At 37.7% G+C, this 26,041-nt stretch overlaps 1 protein-coding gene across 2 annotated transcripts in view; it reads left to right on the forward strand.

Annotated features, from left to right (window-relative positions):
* The window catches only part of LOC129643599 (solute carrier family 15 member 2-like), a 36,102-nt gene extending 18,690 nt beyond the window's left edge, over positions 1–17,412 (forward strand). The window contains exons 12-22 of one of the 2 annotated variants that reach the window (XM_055568368.1): positions 258–290; positions 1,001–1,089; positions 2,408–2,489; positions 3,062–3,196; positions 4,153–4,317; positions 4,469–4,515; positions 6,337–6,447; positions 9,812–9,908; positions 12,869–13,015; positions 15,659–15,763; positions 16,723–17,412. In XM_055568368.1, the coding sequence (XP_055424343.1) occupies positions 258–290; positions 1,001–1,089; positions 2,408–2,489; positions 3,062–3,196; positions 4,153–4,317; positions 4,469–4,515; positions 6,337–6,447; positions 9,812–9,908; positions 12,869–13,015; positions 15,659–15,763; positions 16,723–16,746 (1,035 nt within the window). In that variant the 3' untranslated portion in view covers positions 16,747–17,412. Of the gene's footprint in view, positions 1–257; positions 291–1,000; positions 1,090–2,407; positions 2,490–3,061; positions 3,197–4,152; positions 4,318–4,468; positions 4,516–6,336; positions 6,448–9,811; positions 9,909–12,868; positions 13,016–15,658; positions 15,764–16,092 lie in introns of both variants that reach the window. The other variant, XM_055568367.1, reaches the window with a different exon arrangement.
* Positions 17,413–26,041: the final 8,629 nt, after the last annotated feature.

Here is a 26,041-nt window from a genome sequence, read left to right on the forward strand (position 1 = left end):
TCAAGTTAAAGAAAGCATAGCTCACAGAAAATAAGATTCTTCCTTATGCCCATCTGCCTTCAGAAGCCATAGCCTAAAGCCATCTCTAGCCTATTCCCCACATACCCTTACGAGGATAATAGTGGTCCTGAACAAAAGACCTGATGGATATTATGTTATGCTTCTCACCTGCTAATTATCAATATTGTTGATTTTGTTCATTAGACTTTGTTTGTCTTTAGGCCATTATCTTAATGTGATTTGTTATCATGTTTCAGGGTTTTTTCGTGCTTCAGCCTGATCAGATACAGGTAAGAGACTTTTCTATATTCCCAGGTACTTATTTCTTCCCTCATCTATAACTCAACATATAGTAGGAGGATTACCAACCATAATTTAATGTTTTTTTCCTTGTATGCTGAGGAGGGCTAAACATAGGGATGAAAATATTCTTAAGCCCCACACTTCTCTTCTACATTCTCTGTTAGTAAGTAGCTCCCACTCAACTCCAGGGAGACTGAGTTTTGAGCTCACAAGGAAAGTGTAAACACTGAATTTATTTCCATGTCAAGTACCATGGCAATATTGTCAAATAAAGTGTACAACTTAGTTGTGTAAGCAACAAATTCAGAGTCTCTGCTTGTTGGTGACTCCTGGTTATTTTTAACTGCTTCTTCAACAATCCCAATTCTTCTTTCTTTCCTTCCTTTCTCCTGACTATGACATTTTCCTCTTAGCTGTGGAACTGGAGGAGATAAATGAAATGGGAGGGAAGAGCTCCCAATCAATTGATAGAAGCAGGTTTAGAGTGAAACTGGTTCCTTGGGATATTTGGAAGCTAATGTGCTATACAGGGGAAATAGAGTCTTGGGTGTAAAGGGACTGAAAGATGTGGAGTCATTCTGTACATCGTTGATGAAAGTGTGTTTGGATGTGAGAGAGTGTGCACACATGTGAATGAGAGCACATGCTCACACTCAGAAAAACACTTGGAACTAATCTTTTTACCATGGCATTACAGGTGCTAAGTCCCTTTTTGATTGTTATTTTCATCCCACTGTTTGACCTTGTCATTTATCGTCTGGTCTCCAAGTGTGGCATTAACTTCACGTAAGTGATCACCATCCCTTTGTTGCTCCAGCCTGACTCAATATTTGTCCAGTTTCATAATGAGTCACTATTGTTTCTGTGATGATTTATCATTTTTCTGCTTCTGTTTATCCATGATAGATTAAATGCCTATTAATGCCAGAGAACAGGGCTTCCTTGATGGCTCACCAGGTAAAGAGTTTGCCTGCATGCAGGAGATACAGGAGCTGTGGGTTCGATTCCTGGGTCAAGAAGATCCCCTGGAGAAGGAAATGGCAACTCACTCCAGTAGTTCTTGCCTGAAAAATCCCATGGCAGGCTATAGTCCATGGGGTTTCAAGGAGTCAGACGTGACTGAGTGACTAAGCACAACAACAATACTGTAGAACAGGAATTAGATCTAATTAATACTTCTCACAGACAGTCCAATCCATTACTGCAGACTTACATACATGATGTTGAAGAATTAGGGCTATACTTCATGAAAAGGCAAAAATATATCAGATTAGGCTCCTAAACCAACTTGTTGCTTTGTTCTTGAAAGTTGCCTCTTCAAAGAAGTCCGAAGCCTTTGATGAAAACTAATCCTCTTAAATCTCCTACTGTCCCTATGAAACAAATGAGGGACCTCAGAAGAGGACAGAATTGTCCCTAATTACTGCTTTCCCCCATTCTAAATAGAAGTGTTATTCTTCGGAAAGTTTGACAGAGGAGGATCTTAAGTCTTCTATATTTTCTGATTTAATAGCAATTTCCTTTTGATAGCCATTACCATATTCAAATGACCTTTTGTCATTTACTCATTCATTGAGCAGTTTATTGAGTTCAGTACCAAGTGCTACAGAAATGTAGAAGCACAAATCTTGCTCCTTATGAATTTACTTTTTAGTAAGGGAGCTAGAAAATATGCAAGGTTAATTATTGAAATGATGAATTATGTTAAGTGCTCTAAGAATGGGAGCAAAGTGCCAAGGAAATGCAGAGATGGAAGAGACTAGCTAGGGTCAAGAAAGTCTTCTGAAGAAGAGGAAAAGAAGGTAATAATATACAGTGACAGGTATATGGTAAATGTTCAATGAATCTGGTTATATTACTATTATTTTTGTAATTATGACATAGTGGATAGAAAAACAATCATAAACAAAGAGGGAAAAATTGGTGTGTTACAAAGAACAGTTCAGTGTGACTCAAGTAAAGGTAGAAAGGAGGATATATGAAGGGGAGTACTAGGAAATACTTTGAAAGTAATTGAGAACAAATTAAGTAAGCTTAGGAAGTTTAGATTTTATTCTTTAGAGTCTGCAGTTTAGGTATGACTGCCTCTCTGTTTCCTCTTCAGATCGCTTAGGAAAATGGCTGTTGGTATGATCCTAGCATGCCTGGGCTTTGCAGTTGCTGCTGCTGTAGAGATAAAAATTAATGTGAGTACAGTAAATCTTAAGCTCCATGAGGGCAGGATGAAATCTGTTTTGTTCATTTCTCTGACTTGTTCAATCTTGATTCACTGGTCCCTACCACAGTAGCTGTTTTTAAAAAGGTGCATAATAAGTGTTTGTGGTAAATGAGTAGATATAGAGGTAGAGCAGCAGTGCAAAATGAAGCCCACCTCCCACCTAAATGATGTAGAGTACATTGTCTAGGAATTTCCAAACACCAGTATACAAGATATAGAACCATTTCTTTCATACCTTACCAGACATTTAAATATATTTTGGCAGATTGAGTAGCCACTATTGGGAAGTGATGTACCGGGCCACAACTGAGTCAAAAAGCATGGAGTTTGTTACCTGGCATCAGTGCTTGCTCCACTGAGCTGGAATTTCCTCCTCCAAACTGCCTTTAGAGCCTTCAAAGCCAAATGCTCTTTAGAGATAGAAAACTGCATCCTCTTGACTAGATAAACTTGGCTATCGAAATAGGACTGAAGTATGTGTTCTCACTGTATTTGAAGGGTTATTTTCTAGTATTTCTAATACATGTTCTCTCTCCTAAGGAAATGGCCACATGCCAGCCAAATTCCCAAGAGATTTTCCTACAAGTCTTGAATCTGGCAGATGATGAGGTCGAAGTAACAGTGCTGGGTGATGAAAATAATACTCTGTTGGCAGAGTCCATCAAATCCTTTCAGGTGACGTATGGACATGAGTGAATTAGAAACACATTCAGATTATGTGCCAAAGCAGCAGCATATACAGTGGGTTGTTTACAGCATGCACCTATGAAGGCAAAGTGCCCCAGTCCAGCTCCTGGTTCTGCCACTCCCTAACTGTAAGACCCCGAAGAAGTTATTTTATCTATAAGTCTCAATTTTAGCATCTGTAAAATGGCAATACTTTTTATGTCATAAACTGTTGTAAGAATAAATATTATATATAAAGTGTTTAGCATTGTAAACTCTGGAACATTGTAAGCTCTCAATAGGTTGCAATTTGTATTATTATTTCAAACTACCTCCTAACACACACCCTGTTGAAGAGTTTGGCTTACATATTTTCACTTCTATACTATACATATTCTGAAATATTCATTTAAAAATATTTTAAATAATAAAAGTAATATACATTTACTGTTGAAAATTGGGGACTGTGTCAAAAGATCAAAAAATCACCTATAAATCCATCACACAGAGATAATCATAGCTAGCTTTAGCGTTTTTTTAATAAATGAGTAAACAAACTACTTTTTTAAAAGTCTTGAAACACTATATGTTGTATTGACCTTGATTTTTTCCTTAGCACGATTGTCATTAAAAGGATTTTCCAATGTCCTCAGATAAACTTTGAGAATATGAATTGAATGGATACATAATATTCCATTCTATGGATATATCATTGTTTAGTAAAATATTTTCTTAATAGGCATTTAATTTTTTATTATTATACATATTTCTCTAATGAATATCCTTACTCATAAGTCTTCATTCATGCCTCTAATTACTCCTATAGTATATTCCTAGAAATGGAATTATGAGGTTGAAGGGTAACGTTGAAAGTATCTGATGAGGTCACCTGCCCTGGGGTACTCTGAGACTGCAGTGTTCAAGGTGGGGAGGAAGGTGAATGTGACAGGCTCTTTATTCTGCAGAATATGCCACACTATTCCAAACTCCACCTGAAGACAAAAAGCCAGAATTTCCGCTTTCAACTGAAATATCACAATGTGTCTGTCTACACTGAGCATTCTGTGGAGGAGAAAATGTGGTACACTCTGATCATTCGAGAAGATGGGGAAAGTATTTCTAGCATGATGGTAAGTTGAAGAATGGCCTAGTTTCTAATTATCTTAGAGTATGAAGACTGATTCATCAATATCTTACCAAGGATATATCTGATGATCAAATTTTATGATTATCAGTTCCCTCTAGTCAACTGTAACTGATTTTTACTTCCCTGTATTGTAGGTGAAGGATGAAGAAAACAAAACAACCGATGGGATGACAGCCATGAGGTTTGGATGTCAAGGAGACCCAGGCCTCTCTGTTCTCTTGAATCTGGGGTCTCTTCTGAGTTGTGGGGCTTCACATGAAAAAGCTTCACATTCTGCTTGTCTCATACTAGGATTCTCTCTCCTAGAATATCAGGAGCATTGGTGTCAGAACACATTTCCCAGGGAAGCGAGAGGCATAGATCCAAAACCAAGTCTTTTGGCTTGCTTTTTCATGTGGTACTCAAAGATAACCCTATGTCCATGAATGCCCTCTGTGCTCTGCCACATAAATTGCTTCTGCTGCATATTATCCACTTATCTGGCTCTTAAGAAAATAATTGAGTACTCTTCTCTCTGTGATCACCAGAGAGAAATTTAGAAGTAAGCAAATAATCCTCCCTTCATTACTGGTAGTTGAACATCTTTTATAGTACTGTGTTTTTAAAGTAAAGTTTAAAATAAACATATACAAGCATCATGGTTTAGTAAAGGTAACATACTGGGATTCAAAAGGCTTGGTTTTGAATCTAGATAAAGCTGAATGTCTTGTTAGGCACCATGGGACAGTTACAGAGATGGAGCCCTGAAGAGGTCACCTGCTCACTGGGGCAGGAATCTGACATGATATAGATGCATGTGTCTATGGCCATCAAGATTAGATGGTTGCTGTAGAGAACAGCATTTTAGAGGAGAACTTTTAATGAAAAGTTGAATGTCACTGAAGGCTAGAACATTCATATTAATCTGCTTTTACATATGCTTCAGGGAGAAGGCAATGGCAACCCATTCCAGTACTCTTGCCTGGAAAATCTCATGGACGGAGGAGCCTGGTAGGCTGCAGTCCATGGGGTCGCGAAGAGTCAGACATGACTGAGCAACTTCACTTTCAGTTTTCACTTTTATGCATTGGAGAAGGAAATGGTAACCCACTCCAATGTTCTTGCCTGGAGAAACCCAGGGACAGGGGAGCCTGGTGGGCTGCCGTCTATGGGGTCATACAGAGTTGGACACGACCGAAGCGACTTAGCAGCAGCAGCACATATGCTTCAGAAAAAGTAAACAGATCCAAATAAGTCATACAACAGTGAGGCCAAGACTTCCCTGGGAACCTCCAGAAAGGATGAAATGGAGCAATTTCTGGGTTGGTGCAGGATGATTGAAAGCCCAGGAATCAACACCAAGGGTTTTAGAGGGAACTGCCCTTCTAATCCCACGGGCCAGGGACTAACACAAATGCTGCCGAAAACCCAAACTGAGGGACCAATTTAGGGGCTCAGGTTCAAAAGACTAAAAAAATGGTTCTGGAAGAGTTCAAGTTTGTCTGAAGACTCAAAACAATGAAAGCTCAACCTGCTGTGAGCTGGAGTCTGAGTTTTGCATAAAGCAAATCAGACTTCATTTATAAGAGGATGAAGTATCAGTTTTATATAAATACTATTATGTATTTATATATAGATAATTATTTTTCTTATGGAGTCTCAATTGATGAATTCCATCATTAGAAAAGGGAGAGAAATTGGTTGCACCAGTGCTGAGTTGAGGAGATTCAGACTGCTGTGAGTGATCACAATAGTCTTTTCCTAGCCGAGATCAGGTAAGAGTGTAGCAAACAAAAAGCTAACACCCAAGGAAAGAAAAAGATAGGGACAGCTAAGACTACTAATTACTTATGTGTGAGTTCATTTATTCATTCAGTTAACAATATATATCATGTACCTTTTATGTGCTAGCCTCTGTTCTAGGCACTGGGCATATAGCAATAAACAAAACAGAAAAGGCCCCTGCCCATTTATCAGGTGGGAGATTTTGTCTGATCTCTAACAATGTCTCTATTATCCTTAGGTTTGTTAACACTTTGCATGAAGAAGTCAATGTCTCCCTGGGTACAGATGCATCCCTCATTGTTGATGAAGACTATAGTGTGTCTGCTTACAGAACTGTGCAAAGAGGAGAGTAAGAGAACTACCCTGTGGACATTTTACTTTTATCAACAACTGATTTTTAAATACTTTCTTTGTGTATAGGTGGACAGATTAGGTATATCTCAGCTAATTGTAAATAGACACATACTCCTGCTCTGTTTCAGCTTTGCCTCCTTTCCTCAGTCTCTTGTTTTTCTGCACAGATATATTGAAACTATGCTTGCTGTGAAGGCCATCAGTTCAGTTCAGTCGCTCAGTCGTGTCCGACTCTTTGTGACCCCATGAATCACAGCACCCCAGGCCTCCCTGTTCATCGCCAACTCCCGGAGTTCACTCAGACTCACGTCCATCGAGTCAGTGATGCCATCCAGCCATCTCATCCTCTGTCGTCCCCTTCTCCTCCTGCCCCTAATCCCTCCCAGCATCAGAGTCTTTTCTAATGAGTCAACTCTTCGCATGAGGTGGCCAAAGTACTGGAGTTTCAGCTTTAGCATCATTCCTTCCAAAGAAATCCCAGGCCTGATCTCCTTCAGAATGGACTGGTTGGATCTCCTTGCAGTCCAAGGGACTCTCAAGAGTCTTCTCCAACACCACAGTTCAAAAGCATCAATTCTTTGGCACCCAGCCTTCTTCAAAGTCCAACTCTCACAACCATACATGACCACTGGAAAAACCATAGCCTTGACTAGACGAACCTTTGTTGGCAAACTAATGTCTCTGCTTTTCAATATGCTATCTAGGTTGGTCATAACTTTTCTTCCAAGGAGTAAGCGTCTTTTTATTTCATGGCTACAGTCACCATCTGCAGTGATTTTGGAGCCCAGAAAAATAAAGTCTGACACTGTTTCCACTGTTTCCCATCTATTTCCTATGAAGTGATGGGACCGGATGCCATGATCTTCATTTTCTGAATGTTGAGCTTTAAGCCAACTTTTTCACTCTCCACTTTCACTTTCATCTTCATCAAGAGGCTTTTGAGTTCCTCTTCACTTTCTGCCATAAGGGTGGTGTCATCTGCATATCTGACGTTATTGATATTTCTCCCTGCAATCTTGATTCCAACTTGTGTTTCTTCCAGTCCAGCATTTCTCATGATGTATTCTGCATAGAAGTTAAATAAGCAGAGTGACAACATACAGCCTTGACGTACTCCTTTTCCTATTTGGAACCAGTCTGTTGTTCCATGTCCAGTTCTAACTGTTGCTTCCTGACCTGCATACAGGTTTCTCAAGAGGCAGGTCAGGTGGTCTGGTATTCCCATCTCTTTCAGAAGTTTCCAGAGTTTATTGTGGTCCACACAGTCAAAGGCTTTTGCATAGTCAATAAAGCAGAAATAGATGTTTCTCTGGAACTCTCTTGCTTTTTTGATGATACAGCGGATGTTGGCAATTTGATCTCTGGTTCCTCTGCCTTTTCTAAAACAAGCTTGAACATCAGGAAGTTCACGGTTCACATATTGCTGAAGCCTGGCTTGGAGAATTTTGAGCATTACTTTACTAGCATGTGAGATGAGTGCAATTGTGCGGTAGTTTGAGCATTCTTTGGCATTGCCTTTCTTTGGGATTGGAATGAAAACTGACCTTTTCCAGTCCTGTGGCCACTGCTGAGTTTTCCAAATTTGCTGGCATATTGAGTGCAGCACTTTCACAGCATCATTTTTCAGGATTTGAAATAGCTCAACTGGAATTCCATCACCTCCACTAGCTTTGTTCGTAGTGATGCTTTCTAAGGCCCACTTGACTTCACATTCCAGGATGTCTGGCTCTAGGTCAGTGATCACACCATCATGATTATCTGGGTCGTGAAGATCTTTTTTGTATGGTTCTTCTGTGTATTCTTGCCACCTCTTCTTAATATCTTCTGCTTCTGTTAGGTCCATACCATTTCTGTCCTTTATCGAGCCCATCTTTGCATGAAATGTTCCCTTGGTATCTCTAATTTTCTTGAAGAGATCTCTAGTCTTTCCCATTCTGTTATTTTCCTTTATTTCTCTGCATTGATTGCTGAGGAAGGCTTTTTTTATCTCTTCTTGCTATTCTTTGGACTCTGCATTCAGATGCTTATATCTTTCCTTTTCTCCTTTGCTTTTCACTTCTCTTCTTTTCACAGCTATTTGTAAGGCCTCCCCAGACAGCCATTTTGCTTTTTTGCATTTCTTTTGCATGGGGATGGTCTTGATCCCTGTCTCCTGTACAATGTCATGGACCTCATTCCATAGTTCATTAGGCACTCTATCTATCAGATCTAGGCCCTTAAATCTATTTCTCACTTCCACTGTATAATCATAAGGGATTTGATTTAGGTCATACCTGAATGGTCTAGTGGTTTTCCCTACTTTCTTCAATTTCAGTCTGAATTTGGCAATAAGGAGTTCATGGTCTGAGCCACAGTCAGCTCCTGGTCTTGTTTTTGCTGACTGTATAGAGCTTCTCCATCTTTGGCTGCAAAGAATATAATCAATCTGATTTCGGTGTTGACCATCTGGTGATGTCCATGTGTAGAGTCTTGTCTTGTGTTGTTGGAAGAGGGTGTTTGCTATAACCAGTGCATTTTCTTGGCAAAACTCTATTAGTCTTTGCCCTCTTCATTTCGTATTCCAAGGCCAAATTTGCCTGTTACTCCAGGTGTTTCTTGACTTCCTACTTTTGCATTCCAGTCCCCTATAATGAAAAGGACATCTTTTTTGGGTGTTAGTTCTAAAGGTCTTGTAGGTCTTCATAGAACCGCTCAACTTCAGCTTCTTCAGCATTACTGGTTGGGGCATAGACTTGGATTACTGTGATATTGAATGGCTTGCCTTGGAAACGAACAGAGATCATTCTGTCGTTTTTGAGATTGCATCCAAGTACTGCATTTTTGACTCTTTTGGAGTAACCATGATGGCTATTCCATTTCTTCTGAGGGATTCTTGCCTCAGTGAAGGCCATACTGAATACCTACCAAGACCATCTCCCGGAGGTCTGCCAGTTTATCATTGGCTCCCACTCCTACCCTTTGGTAATTCCTATGAACACCTTGTTACTTTGAGCTTATCCTTTCAGATTCACTGTTTTATGCTATTCCACTAATTCATAATACTCAGAAGAGAAAAATTCATAAGACTTAGATGAGAAGACTTAGAGTCTGAAGTTCCCAATAGAAGGCAATTTGTGCGTTTTGCATTCAGGTTTAAGGTTAAAAAAGCATACCAAACAGGCAATGAAATCTCAGATCAGGCATAGAAAAAAACTTGGTATGAAAATAATTCACTCTGAGACTCCTTTCCTCAAAGAGAAAGGGTAGCTTTGCTGCTTGACTCACCATCAATAGAGAGACGAAATCACTCCTTCCACCAGAAATGAAAGTGCTTTTCTAAACTGTAATGTTTCTTCTAATCTAAATTTGTCCTGTTCCAGATATCCTGTGGTGCATTGTAGAACAAAAAATGAGGATTTTTCACTGAATTTGGGTTTACTAGACTTTGGTGCAGCTTATCTGTTTGTTATTACAAATGTAAGTAGCTCATGACCATTCTCACTCTATTCTTCCATTTATCTGTATCTATATCTATGTAATTATACCATATCTAAATTTGTATATAATCTATATCTATCTGTATCTTACTCTATGGCAAGACAGCATCACATACTTATGATGGCTTATGGTGAACAATGTCAGATTCGTGATCTCTGAAGAAGAAGATTTAGCTTCAGGACCAGGGACCAGGCTTGATCACTCAAGAGCTTTAGCGTAGCAGAGATTTATTAAAGTGAAAAAGGGACAGAGAAAGCTTCTGACATAGACATCAGAAGGGGGATGAAGAGTGCCCCCCCTTGCTAATCTTAGCAAGGAAGCTATATATTTTTTCAATTGGTTATTACAGTAAATCAAAAGAATGTCTCAAGGTTGTAAAGGTCTTACCAGACCCACTTCTGCAATTTACATTTTAAGATAATGGGATTAGAACTAACAACAGAAAGATCTACCAGACCCACTCCCATAATATACATTTTAAAATGACAGAATTAGTCAGAAGGTTCTCAAGGAGAAACAGGTCCTCAAGCAGGATACATTGTTGTTACAGAGTTTAAGCAAAAGCATATCCTTGAGCAACATGAGTTGTTTTGTAGTGCACTCATCAGCTCTGGGCTTAAAGAAAAAAAAAGTGTGTGGGGGGGAGGGGGGAAGGTTGTCCTTTTCTCCTTGAGAACTCCAGACCCCTATTTCCTCCTTGAGAGACCCAGACCCCTTTCTCCTCCTTGGGGACCCTGGACTTCTTATCAACCTACCTAGGAATTGACTCTCTCACTTATTTCTAGTGTAGGGTGATAGCTTCTATAGTGACTTTAAAAAACTCCTAAGATCTTACTAGAGGACATAAAAGAACACTGGCAAGAGGCCCAAGGTCTTGGGGAATGGTAGACATAATTTACCTTGAGTCATTGCTGTGAGGTGACATGGTCTGCTCCAGTCTCATTATGGCACCAAGAAAACAAAAATTATTTTGGTCTTCTTGATTGACTTCACATGTGGTTTCCCTAGCTCCTAGAAAACTTATCTGCTAGCGTATCACACGGAGAAGGCAATGGCACCCCCCTCCAGTACTCTTGCCTGGAAAATCCCATGGATGGAGGAGCCTGGTAGGCTGAAGTCAATGGGGTCTCTAGAGTCAGACACGACTGAGCGACTTCACTTTCACTTTTCACTTTCATGCATTGGAGAAGGAAATGGCAACCCACTCCAGTGTTCTTGCCTGGAGAATCCCAGGGATGGGGCCATGAGCCTGGTGGGCTGCCGTCTATGGGGTCACACAGAGTTGGACACGACTGAAGTGACTTAGCAGTAGCCTATGACAGTCTGAAATACCAAGACTGGTGGCAAATGTCAATCTCTACACAAAGGTAGCTGCTGCCAAGTCGCTTCAGTCGTGTCTGACTCTGTGCGACCCCATGGACTGCAGCCTACCAGGCTCCTCCATCCATGGGATTTTCCGGGCAACAGTACTGGAGTGGGGTGCTATTGCCTTCTCCCACAAAGGTAGCTATGGTCCCTCAAAAGCAATTGTGTTAGCAATTAGGCATGATACCTCTGAATTTTAATTCCGATGTCAACCTTGATTCCAATTTTAATTCATGACTTTTGACATTGTATTAAATATAAAAAGAGGACCATGACTAAGAAAAAGATGAAAATTTCTCAAAGTGTGATGAGAATCATCTATAAAGTTTTATTAATTGTAATTAGTTTAGCATGATATCTTTAGTATTCCATTTTTTATTATAGTTTATTGAAATATAATTCATATCATGCATTTCACCCGCTTAAAGTATATAATGGTTTTAAATGTAAAGGTAACATATTTAATATATATTGTATATTCAATACACACAGAATATATTTTTAATAATATATATTCCATGGTTTTTAATAAATTCAGAGCTGTATGATTTTAGAACATTTTCCTCATTCCAAAAAGAAGCCACACACTCATTAGTAGTCACTCAACATTTCCTCCCAAACTCCCCAGTTCTAAACAACCACTTGTCTACTTTCTGTTTCATGATATATCCAGATATTATACCTACTATCTAGTAACATTAACTACCTAATAACTTGGTTTTACTCCAAGGAAAATATATAATTTCAAAAATTCCATTTTATTTATTATAATAAATATTACTAAATACAATCTATATACAAGAAAACCAACTCAGCTTAAAACCTTCATATAGTGAAAGTAATTTTTTTAAAAAGATTGTAGAATCATGTATATTTGGTAACATTAATAACAAAATATTGACCCTGAAAAGATTCTTTTTTACCAAAATTTTATAGAAAAATTGCATCTTTTTGACAAAATTTTTATGTTTGAGTTTAAAAATAATGGCCAGTAAATAAGATACAAAGTAGTAGATGGTATTTGATATGGATTTTAAAAAATTGATCAAGAAAATCTTCATTGTAAGAGTTACCAAGAAAATAATTTCTGATATTATTCTGATATTATAATATTCTGATAAAAGTAATTTTAGTAAAATAAATATTTAAATGGAAATGTGAGAAATATTTTAATTGTACTTACCTAAAAAATTGAACAAAGAATTAAACTTTTTTAAGTACATGCTTTTCTAAAAATTCATTGTTTATATAATGCAGATGCCATTTTACATTTAAAATGTTGACCAGGATCAAAATACCCAGTAGGTAAAAATGATGGGATACTATAGTATCAAATAGTCTGCCATTTAAGGTCTCTGCAATAATGGTATCTGATTGACTGAAGCCAGCCAAGTGAGTGGTGCTACCAAAAGGAATTTCAAAAACCTGAAACTGTGTAGAAATTGCTCAGTTTCTTCATGGTACCACAAGAATGACAATACAATGAGGAGATGGAGACAAGACCATAAATGCCATAGGCCAGGAATATTTACTTGAGACTCCTAACAAGCCCATTTCTTGTTTCCCTCACTAAGAGAACCAATCAGGGTCCTCAGGCCTGGAAGATGGAATACATCCCAGCCAACAAAGTGTCTGTCGCATGGCAGCTACCACAATATGCCCTTGTTACAGCTGGGGAGGTCATGTTCTCTGTCACAGGACTTGAGTTTTCTTATTCTCAGGTAGGTTTGTTTGGTTTTTTTAATAAATTTATTTATTTTAATTGGAGGTTGATTACTTTACAATATTGTATTGGTTCTGCCATACATCAACATGAATCTGCCACGGGTGTATACATGTTCCCCATCCTGAACCCCCCTCCCTCTTCCCTCCCTGTACCATCCCTCTGGGTCGTCTCAGTGAACCAGCCCCAAACATCCAGTATTATGCATTGAAACTTGACTGGCAATTCGTTTCATATATATTATACATGTTTCAATGTCATTCTCCCAAATCATCCCACCCTCTCCCTCTCCCACAGAGTCCAAAAGACTGTTCTATACATCTGTGTCTCTTTTGCTGTCTCCCATACAGGGTTATTGTTACCATCTTTCTAAATTCCATATATATGCATTAGTATACTGTATTGGTGTTTTTCTTTCTGGTTTACTTCACTCTGTATAATAGGCTCCAGTTTCATCCACCTCATTAGAACTGATTCAAATGTACTCTTTTTAATGGCTGCATAATACTCCATTGTGTATATGTACCACAGCTTTTTTATCCTTTCATCTCCTGATGGACATCTAGGTTGCTACCATGTCCTGGCTATTATAAACAGTGCTGCGATGAACATTGGGGTACACGTGTCTCTTTCAATTCTGGTTCCTCGGTGTGTATGCCCAGCAGTGGGATTGCTGGGTCATAAGGCAGTTCTATTTCCAGTTTTTTAAGGAATCTCCACACTGTTCTCCATAGTGGCTGTACTAGTTTGCATTCCCACCAATGTGTAAGAGGGTTCCCTTTTCTCCATACCCTCTCCAGCATTTATTGCTTGTAGACTTTTGGACAGAGAAGGCAATGGCACCCCACTCCAGTACTTTTGCCTAGAAAATCCCATGGACAGAGGAGCCTGGTAGGCTGCAGTCCATGGGGTCGCTAGAGTCGGACACGACTGAGCGACTTCACTTTCACGTTTCACTTTCATGCATTGGAGAAGGAAATGGCAACCCACTCCAGTGTTCTTGCCTGGAGAATCCCAGGGATGGGGAAGCCTGGTGGGTTGCCGTCTATGGGGTTGCACAGAGTCGGACACGACTGAAGCGGCTTAGCAGCAGCAGCAGACTTTTGGATCGCAGCCATTCTGACTGGTGTGAAATGGTACCTCATAGTGGTTTTGATTTGCATTTCTCTGATAATGAGTGATGTTGAGCATCTTTTCATGTGTTTGTTAGCCATCTGTATGTCTTCTTTGGAGAAATGTCTATTTAGTTCTTTGGCCCATTTTTTGATTGGGTCGTTTATTTTTCTGGAATTGAGCTGTAGGAGTTGCTTGTATATTTTTGAGATTAGTTGTTTGTCAGTTGCTTCATTGGCTATTATTTTCTCCCATTCTGAAGGCTGTCTTTTCATCTTGCTAATAGTTTCCTTTGTGGTGCAGAAGCTTTTAAGTTTAATTAGGTCCCATTTGTTTATTTTTGCTTTTATTTCCATTACTCTGGGAGGTGGGTCATAGAGGATCCTGTTGTGATGTATGTCAGAGAGTGTTTTGCCTATGTTCTCCTCTAGGAGTTTTATAGTTTCTGGTCTTACGTTTAGATCTTTAATCCATTTTGAGTTTATTTTTGTGTATGGTGTTAGAAAGTGTTCTAGTTTCATTCTTTTACAAGTGGTTGACCAGTTTTCCCAGCACCACTTGTTAAAGAGATTGTCTTTAATCCATTGTATATTCTTGCCTCCTTTGTCAAAGATAAGGTGTCCATAGGTGCGTGGATTTATCTCTGGGCTTTCTATTTTGTTCCATTGATCTATATTTCTGTCTTTGTGCCAGTACCATACTGTCTTGATGACTGTAGCTTTGTAGGAGAGCCTGAAGTCAGGCAGGTTGATTCCTCCAGTTCCATTCTTCTTTCTCAAGATAGCTTTGGCTATTCGAGGTTTTTTGTATTTCCATAGATTCAATGCAATCCCTATCAAGCCATCAATGGTATTTTTCACAGAGCTAGAGCAAATAATTTCACAATTTGTATGGGAATACAAAAAATCTCAGGTAGGTTTTTGCAAGTGGAAAGTGGAGGTGGAGCTATTGCTCAGAGGATGGAGTTTTAATCCTGACACTGTCTTAGTTATGTGACCGTGGCCAAGACCTCCATTATTTGGGGCCTTAGATTCCTCATGATCTTAAGCAGAGAATCAGCTTGACCTCCAGGAACATGGCAGGCTGGATCCATGCTGTTTGGGATCCAGAAAGGGATACTTAAACATTAAGAATAAGGACTGTGGAATCAAACTGCCCATGTTTAAATTTTGGCTGCATACCTATTGTGTAACCTTCAGCAGTGAATTTTCATCTCTCTAAAGCTATTTTTATGTGTAAAATAAGAATAGTAATAGAACTTTTCCCTTAGGGTTATAATGAAGATTATATGATATAATAAAATATTCAGTTAAGAGTGCCATCTTGTTGTTACTATGAACATTATTACCTGAATCATTTTACTATGTTCAATTACTATAAACATTTTCCCTGAATCAATGTGAATGCTGAACTTAGAGGGGGAAGTTCAAATCTGGAAGTTTGGGTGGGAGACCTTTTCTGGATAGATGCTTGGTACAGGACGGTGGTGTAGACAGTTTCTTTACTCACAGATTTGTGTCCTCTCTAGGCTCCCTCTAGCATGAAGTCTGTACTCCAGGCGGCCTGGTTGTTGACTATAGCATTTGGGAATATCATCGTGCTTATTGTGGCACAGTTCAGTGGCCTGGCCCAGGTATGTACTAAGAGAAGCAGGAGCACGTGTCTACCCAAGGATTTCCCTCCATCTTCCTCTGCTGCCCTTCCCCCACCCCTCTGTTTGCCACATTCCCCACTCAGCCCTCTGTCTTAAACATAGACTTTGCCATGAAAATAGACATGTAAGCTGCAATAATGGCCACCATAGGCCCATGTGAGGAGAGGCCAATTAGTCCTGTCTTTTCCTACCAAAGCTCTTCCAAAACTGGTGACCCTGGGTCAGTCTGCTCTTCAGTCTTCATCTTAGAAAGATCAGTTTGGTATCAAGTTTTCCATATTTTCTCTTATACGTATTTCTTCCTACAGTGGGCCGAATTCATTTTCTTTTCCTGCCTCATGCTGGTGGTCTGCCTGATCTTCTCCATCATGGGATACTACTATGTTCCTTTAAAGCTAGGGGATGTTCAGGGGTCAGCAAATAAGCAGACCCCCCAAATCCAAGGAAATATGATCAACCTGGAAACCAAGAAGACAAGGCTCTAATGGTTCCCTAGACTCTGCCCAGACCCCAGTTCCTGACTCTGGTCTTGGCCATCACCATCTTCAAGCATTTTTTACTGCAACTTGGTTGGAAGAGAGAAGTAGCATCACAACGAACTGATCTCCTTCACTTTTCTCTGATGATAGAGGCAGTTCTAGGACTGGGCTTTTCAGTACATTAAAGCAAGGTCCCTGAGACTTGATGTCTTCCCATATGTCACTGAACTCAGTAAACCTTGTGTGGTTTTGCTGCAGCTGGCCTGGCATCTCCAAAAACATAAATGTATAATTCAGATTGATCTTTGTGGTCATCAAAGTTCTGTAGGAATTCTTTTACCTGCCATTTAGAGCAGATGACCCCACCTTTTGAAGTGCTGATTTAGGGCCAAATTTCAGAATAACAGAGAAATGGTATTTTCAAATGTCTTCATTAACAGTGTATTTGTTGTTTATAAGGACTTCAAGAATTGGTATGTCTAATTGGAAAAGAAGAAGTAAAGCTCTCACTGTTTGCAGATGACATGATCCTCTACATAGAAAACCCTAAAGACTCCACCAGAAAATTACTAGAACTAATCAATGACTATAGTAAAGTTGCAGGATATAAAATCAACACACAGAAATCCCTTGCATTCCTATACACTAATAATGAGAAAACAGAAAGAGAAATTAAGGAAACAATTCCATTCACCATTGCAACGGAAAGAATAAAATACTTAGGAATATATCTACCTAAGGAATCTAAAGACCTATATATAGAAAACTATAAAACACTGGTGAAAGAAATCAAAGAGGACACTAACAGATGGAGAAATATACCATGTTCATGGATTGGAAGAATCAATATAGTGAAAATGAGTATACTACCCAAAGCAATCTATAGATTCAATGCAATCCCTATCAAGCTACCAACAGCATTCTTCACAGAGCTAGAACAAATAATTTCACAATTTGTATGGAAAAACAAAAAACCTCGAATAGCCAAAGTGATCTTGAGAAAGAAGAATGGAACTGGAGGAATCAACCTACCTGACTTCAGGCTCTACTACAAAGCCACAGTTATCAAGACAGTATGGTACTGGCACAAAGACAGAAATATAGATCAATGGAACAAAATAGAAAGCCCAGAGATAAATCCACGCACATATGGACACCTTATCTTTGACAAAGGAGGCAAGAATATACAATGGATTAAAGACAATCTCTTTAACAAGTGGTGCTGGGAACTCTGGTCAACCACTTGTAAAAGAATGAAACTAGAACACTTTCTAACACCATACACAAAAATAAACTCAAAATGGATTAAAGATCTAAACGTAAGACCAGAAACTATAAAACTCCTAGAGGAGAACATAGGCAAAACACTCTCTGACATACATCACAGCAGGATCCTCTATGACCCACCTCCCAGAATATTGGAAATAAAAGCAAAAATAAACAAATGGGACCTAATTAACCTTAAAAGCTTCTGCACATCAAAGGAAACTATTAGCAAGGTGAAAAGACAGCCTTCAGAATGGGAGAAGATAATAGCAAATGAAGCAACTGACAAACAACTAATCTCGAGAATATACAAGCAACTCCTACAGCTCAACTCCAGAAAAATAAATGACCCAATCAAAAAATGGGCCAAAGAACTAAATAGACATTTCTCCAAAGAAGACATACAGATGGCTAACAAACACATGAAAAGATGCTCAACATCACTCATTATCAGAGAAATGCAAATCAAAACCACTATGAGGTACCATTTCACACCAGTCAGAATGGCTGCGATCCAAAAGTCTACAAGCAATAAATGCTGGAGAGGGTGTGGAGAAAAGGGAACCCTCTTACACTGTTGGTGGGAATGCAAACTAGTACAGCCACTATGGAGAACAGTGTGGAGATTCCTTAAAAAACTGGAAATAGACCTGCCTTATGATCCAGCAATCCCACTGCTGGGCATACACACTGAGGAAACCAGAAGGGAAAGAGACACGAGTACCCCAATGTTCATCGCAGCACTGTTTATAATAGCCAGGACATGGAAGCAACCTAGATGTCCATCAGCAGATGAATGGATAAGAAAGCTGTGGTACATATACACAATGGAGTATTACTCAGCCATTAAAAAGAATACATTTGAATCAGTTCTAATGAGGTGGATGAAACTGGAGCCTATTATACAGAGTGAAGTAAGCCAGAAAGAAAAACACCAATACAGTATACTAACGCATGTATATGGAATTTAGAAAGATGGTAACAATAACCCTGTGTACGAGACAGCAAAAGAGACACTGATGTATAGAACAGTCTTATGGACTCTGTGGGAGAGGGAGAGGGTGGGAAGATTTGGGAGAATGGCATTGAAACATGTAAAATATCATGTATGAAATGAGTTGCCAGTCCAGGTTCGATGCACGATACTGGATGCTTGGGGCTGGTGCGCTGGGACGACCCAGAGGGATGGAATGGGGAGGGAGGAGGGAGGAGGGTTCAGGATGGGGAACACATGTATACCTGTGGCGGATTCATTTTGATATTTGGCAAAACTAATACAGTTATGTAAAGTTTAAAAATAAAATAAAATTAAAAAAAAAAAAAAAAGAATTGGTATGTCTGATGTGATCTCATCCAGGGCCTGACTTGTCAGCTATTCAGGTTCACTAAGACTGTAGTAAATTTTTCAGTACAAATAATAAAAGACAAAATGATATTTTATTAACACACAGGATAAGATATATCTTTCTGATAATTACAGTATTTTATCTACTAATCCAAAAACCCCTTTCTCAGTATTGATAGGTCCTTGGAAACCAAATTAAAGACAGTAAACATGGTTTTGCAAAACAGCAAAGTATAAACTGTAGAAGTCCTGATGAACAATTCTGGTACAGTATATGCTTTTCTTAGGGACTATAATGTTTTCACTCTAGATTATGCCCACCTGTGGACAACTGTATAGACACTAATTATCATTTTCCAACCCTCATTTTCAATGTTGTTGGCCCACCTTTTTCTTATTATATTATCTTATTCATTGCTGCTGCTGCTAAGTCGCTTTAGTCGTGTCTGACTCTGTGCAACCCCATAGACGGCAGCCCACCAGGCTCCTGTCCCTGGGATTCTCCAAGCAAGAACACTGGAGTGGGTTGCCGTTTCCTTCTCCAATGCATGAAAGTGAAAAGTGAAAGTGAAGTCGCTCAGTCATGTCCGACTTTTAGCGACCCCATGGACTGCAGCCCACCAGGCTCCTCCATTCATGGGATTTTCCATGCAAGAGTACTGGAGTGGGTTGCCATTGCCTTCTCTGTATTTATTGCTACAAATATTTAATAATAACAGTATTTTTTATGAAAACAAGTTCCTTTCTTACTGGTACTTCCTTCAGCTTCAAAGTAGTGGATCTGTTTTGATATTTTTTCATGTTTTCCTTTCCCTCCAAATTTTAAATGCCCTATTTATTAAAAAAAAAAAAAAAAAAGAAGAAGTTAATACTCTAGTAAACCCAGAACTCTAGGTTTGAGCTTCTGAAATGGCAGTGCTCAATGTGAGACATGGTCCCATATCAGGATTCTAAGAAAATCCGGAGTTGAAGGAAGAAGTGATAGAATATGACAGGGTTTTGTTTGTTTGTTGCTGTGTTGGTGGAAAAAGTTGAGAAATAATACCTTGCACACAGTGAATGACTCAGTAGACAGACATGGGAATATAATGACTTCTGGGGGAAAGTATTGCTGGGGGAAAAGTTCAGAATAACTGTCCTAGAAAGTCTCATTTCCATTGGTTTTGCTCCATTATTCTCATCTAGAACTGTTTTGAGTCAGTCTCACATTGTAAACATAACAAGAAAAGTTGCTCCATTTTCCCAAGCTTTAATACTCTGGTCCTGGTTACCAAGTTTTCAGAAGTGCTGAAGTGACAGCAACACTATCCAGTTTCCACAGATAACCTTTTTTAAATTATGTATGTCTATCTATTCATTTACTTGACTGGCTGGGTCTGAGTTACAGCACTTGGGATCTTCACTGTAGCTATCTGGCTCTTGGTCATCGCATGAGGAATCTAGTTCCCTGACTAGGGATTGAACCCAGGCCCCCTGGATTGGGAGTGTGTTGTCTTAATTGCTGGACCACCAGGCAAGTCCCTCCTCAAATATCTTGATGTGAACCTGACTTTGCTTCTTCAGAAAATACTCTGTCCCCATTTCAGCAGTTTTAACTCAATCTGTTCTATGAACTACTGTCTCAGAGATATTAACAGTGCTAATAGTTTCTTCAGACAAATTATTTTTATTACATCCTCTTCTTAACACCTGATATTAAAGATTCTGAGAAATCCTTCAGCAAAAACATAAGACTCTTTGTTGAGCCTCATAAGTTATAGTGACTTGGGAAAAACTGGCAGACAATTCTTTATGTTGAACTAAAAGCTTTCTTTATGAAACTGCCTACCATGGTTCTTTCCTCTCTTTTATGCAGTACTCTCTTTGCTATTTGGGGAGAATTTTCATGGTGCCTCAAGTAAGCATTCACCAAGCTAAAGATTCTCAGCTTTTTTCATGACTCTTCACAGGGCATAGTCCAGACCTTTCACAACTGTTTTTCCAATTCTGAAAAATATTCTTTGCTTGATATGCAACAGTGGGTCAGAATCCCTCTTAATATGGGTTGCTGTTGCGTACGTGCTCAGTTATGCCCAACTCTTTGTGATCCTATGGACTGTAACCCTCCAGGCTCCTCTGTACTTGGGATTCTCCAGGCAAGAATACTGGTGTTGGTAACCATTTCCTCCTCCAGGGGGTCTTCCCAACCCAAGGATCCAACCTGCAACTCCTGCATCTCATGCACCGGCTGGCAGATTCTTTACCACTGAGCCGCCTCGGAAACCTGAACACATTTTATTTTATTTATTTATTTATTTTTTATTCTTTATCTCTTCCATTTATTTATTTTTTTTCTTTTTTTTAAATTTTATTTTATTTTTAGACTTTACATAACTGTATTAGTTTTGCCAAATATCAAAATGAATCCGCCACAGGTATACATGTGTTCCCCATCCCGAACATTTTAAAAGGATTCGTTTTGATGTTTGGCAAAACTAATACAGTGTTTGAGGTTTAAAAATAAAATAAAATTAAAAAAATAAATAAATAAAATGTAAAAAAAAGAATTTTTATCACTATATATGCATAGAAAACATTTTGGAATGATATTCATTTACTAAAGATTTTTATTGAGGCATAGATTTATCATTGAATCCATTCCTTATAAGTGTACAATTGAATGATTTTAGTACAATCATCACCATAATCCAATTTTAGAATACTTCCATCACCCCAAAAAGGAACCTCTTGTCCACTTGCAGTTAATTCCTGTTCCACCCCTGGCTCAGGCAACCATTAAGCTACTTTCTGTCTCTGTAGAGTTACCTGTTCTGGATCATATGATATGTGGTCTTTTGCATCTGGCTTCCTCTACTGAGCATGTTTTTGAAGTTTATCCATGTTGTAGCACCTATCAGTTATTTTTTTTTTAACTACAGAATAGAATTCCATTGTGTGGATATACTATATTTTGTTCATCCATTCACCAGTTGAGAGAAATTTAGGTGTTTTTTTTTTTTTTTTACTGCATTTTTAGTTATTAAAAATAAGGTCCCCATGACCATTCAAGTATAAGTCTTCACATAAATAGAGTGTTCATCTTGGATATATGCCAGGTAATGAAACTGCTGGGTCACATGGTAAATTTATGTTTGATATGTTTTTTTTGATTGCCAAAAGGCATTTTAAAATGGCTACATCATTTTACATTTCAATCAGCAATTTCCATTTCTCCATGTCTAGGCCTTCACTTATCATTGTCTTTTATTATCATCATTCTAGTGGTTGTGAAGTAGTGTTACATTGTCATTTTAATTTCTATTTTACTAATAAACAGCATCTTTTCATGTGCTTATTAGGCATCTTTATTTTCTCTGGTGAAGTCTCTATTCAAATCTTACCTATTTTTAAAAATTAAGTTGTTTATCTTCTTGAGTTTTGAGATTTATTCTTTATTTCTTTATTCTTTCTAAATATTTTGTTAGAAATATGATTTGTCAGATGAATGGATAAGAAAGCTGTAGTACATATACACAATGGAATATTACTCAGCCATTAAAAAGAATACATTTGAATCAGTTCTAATGAGGTGGATGAAACTGGAGCCTATTATACAGAGTGAAGTAAGCAAGAAGGAAAAACACCAATACAGTATACTAATGCATATATATGGAATTTAGAAAGATGATAACAATAACCCTGTATGGAAGACAGCAAAAGAGACACAGATGTATAGAACAGTCTTTTGGACTCTGTGGGAGAGGGAGGGGGGGGGATGATTTGGGAGAATGGCATTGAAACATGTATAATATCATATATGAAATGAATCACCAGTCCAGGTTCAATGCAGGATACAGGAAGCTTGGGGCTGGTGCACTGGGATGACCCAGAGGGATGGTATGGGGAGGGAGGTGGGAGGGGGGTTCAGGATTGGGAACATGTGTACACCTGTGGTGGATTCATGTTGATGTATGGCAAAACCAATACAATATTGTAAAGTAATTAGCCTCTAATTAAAATAAATAAATTTAATTAAAAATAATAATCATAAAAAGAGAATTGTAAAAAAAAAAAAAGAAATATGATTTGTCATCATATTCTCTAAGTTGTAACTTGTATTTCCATTTCCTTAATGGTGTCTTTTGAAGTGCAAAAGTTTTAAACTTTGATAAAGTCTAATTTATAAATTTTTCATTTAAGGGTTATACTACTGATGTCATATCTAAGAACTCTTTAACTAATCCAAGGACGCAAAGGATTCTGACTAGTTTTTTCTAAATGTTGTAGTTTTAACCCTTACAGTTAGGTCTGTTGTCCATTTTGAGTTAACTGCTTGTATATGCAATGATTCCACCTTTTTGCTTGTGGCTATGCAAATGACCCAGCAGCAGTTTGTATTTTTTCTATTTTCTCTCTACTGAGTTGCCTAAATAGCTTTGGCAAAAAATCAATTTACCATAAATGTAAGGATTTGTTTCTGGGCTCTTAGTTATTTGCCATTGACCAATATGTCTGTCCTTATATGTCAGTACCACACTATCTCAATTATGATAGCTTTATAGTACATTTTAAAATGAGAAGATATAAGTCTTTCAATTGTACTTTTCAAGATTGTTTTGACTATTCTGGTAATTAGTCTTGCATACCTAGAATAAATCCCAGTTGTTCATGGTATATACTTATTTTTGTGTATTAAAATACTTGGTAATATTCTGTTAAGGATTTTTGCACCTAAATTCAGGAGGAATGTTTGCAGTTTTCTTTTTTTCTGGCCATATCTTTGTCTGGCTCTACTGTCTTCCTGAGTGAGGTGGGAAATGTTTCCCCCTCTTCTATTTTCTGGAAGAGGTATAAAGTTAGTTTTAATTACCCTTTAAAAGTCTGATAGAATTGTCCAGTGAAACCATCTGGGCCTTGAGTTTCATTTTGGAAAGCTTTTTAATTAAAAATTCAATTTCCTTAATGGTCATGGGGCTATCCAGGTTGTCTATTGCATCACCTTGAATTGCAGCAGTCTGTGGTGCTTAAGGAATTGTTCTGTTTTTTTCTACAATGTCATATTTATGAACATATAGTTGTATGTAGTATTCCTTTATTTTAACAGCTGCACTATCAGGAATGATATATCCTATTTCATTCCTGATATAGGCGATATGTGTTCTATTTTTGTCAGTCTTGCTAGAGGTTTATCAAATTTATTATTATTTTTTTTTGAAGAACCAACTTTTTGTTTTCTTGGGATTTTTTTTCAGTAATGTTTTCCTATTTCCAATTTTATTTTCTGCTCTTTATTATTTCATTCCTTCTGCTTGCTTTGGTTTTATTGTGCTTTCTAGTTTCTGGAGGAAATAATTTATATTATATGACACCTTTCCTCATTTTAAATGTAAGCATTTGGTGCTATAAATTTCCCTCTCAATACTGCTTTAGCTGCCTCCTACATACTTTGTGTTCTAATTTTTATTTAGTTCTATATACTTTTTAATTTTCATTGAGGCTTATTGTTTACCCATAATTATTTAGAAGTGTGTTGCTTCGTTTCCAAGTATTTTGAGAGTTTCCTGTTGTCTTTGTTACAGATTTCCAGTTTGATTCCACTGTAGTCAGGACATATAAGCTTAATGATTTCAATTTTTTAATCTGTCAAGGTCTGTTTTATGGTATATTTTATGGGGTTTTTTTTTTCTTTTCTACTTGGTGAATGTTTGACAGAAATTGAGAAAACTATATTCTACTGTTGTTGGATGGTCTGTTTTATTTGTTAATTAGATCTTGATGATTGTGTTGCTCAGATGTTTTTGCCTAATACTTCTATCAGTTAATGAATGGGAGCAGTGTTAAGGTTCCCAACGATAATTGTAGAGTCTTCTCTTTCTCCTTTCAGCTTTAACAGTTTTGCCTCATGTATCTGAAGCTCTATGGTTTAGTTTATACACATTAGTATATTGTGTCTTCCTGACAGACTGATCCTTTAACTATTATATAATATCTCTTTTTGTCTCTGATAATTTTCTTTGCTATGAAGTCTACTTTAGGAAATTTTAATACTGTCACTCCTTCTAATTTTTATTATTAATGTGTAGATGGTGTATCTTTTCCATCCTACTTTAGGCTACCTGTGGTTGAATACAAAGTGAATTTCTTATATGGAACATATAGTTGGATTTAGTTTTTTTTTTTAATATTTTAATCTGCTCTGCTAATCTGTCTTTTTATAGGCATATTTAGACAGTTTACAACAAAGGCAATTATTGATATGTTATTAGCACTCTAGGATGCTATTTTATTTTTTCCTACTTGTTTCTTTTGGACGTCGTTGTTGTTTATTTTCTTTCTTACCTTTCTGCAGGTTACTTGAACATGTTTTCGGATTTCATCTGGATTTATTTATAGCACTTTTAAGTTCATCTCTGTAGTTTTCATATGGGTGCTCTGGATACTACTTCTAATTCTGTACTTTGTATCACACTGTTTACTACTTAAAATGAAGTATAGAAATGTCACTTCCAGTTAGGTTTCTTTACCTTCCTCACCTTTACCTATTATTGTTAACTCACTGTATAACTCCCATTTCTTTTGCGAGATTTTTTTCCCCCCTTTGGGGTTTTATAAATCATATTTTATGATTGAAACAAATTATAATACTATCTAATATTCAAAAGAATGTCTCTTGTATGGACTCATATTTCTAACTTATTTTTTCTTTTGCTTTCTGATGCTTAACTTTCCTTTTGTCCTTTTCTTTCTGTTTGAAGAACTTCTATCCAGTCTTTCCAGGATTTATCTGCTAGTCACAAAATCTTCTAGTCATCATTCATCTGTGAATGTTTTTATTTTCATTTCTAAAAACTGGTTTTGCCAGATACAAAATTATGAGTCAATAGTTCTTTTCATTCAGGACTTAAAAAATATTTTGACATTTTCTTTTTCATGATCTCACATGAGAAATCCATTCATATGGTGTTTCCCTACAGGGATTTCATTGTTTTTCTCTGGCTGCTTTCAAGAATTTTTGTCTTTAGTTTTCAAAAGTTTAATTATGATGTGTATTGACATGGATTCTTGGGATTTATCCTGTTTAGAGTTTCTTGAATCTCTATGTTGATATTTTTCATCAAATTTGGCAAGTTTTCAGTCATTGTTTCTTCAAATATTTATTCATTCTTCCCTCTTTTCCCTCTGCTTTAT

The sequence above is a fragment of the Bubalus kerabau genome, chromosome 2, assembly GCF_029407905.1.
Source record: "Bubalus kerabau isolate K-KA32 ecotype Philippines breed swamp buffalo chromosome 2, PCC_UOA_SB_1v2, whole genome shotgun sequence".
Lineage (NCBI taxonomy): Eukaryota > Metazoa > Chordata > Mammalia > Artiodactyla > Bovidae > Bubalus > Bubalus kerabau.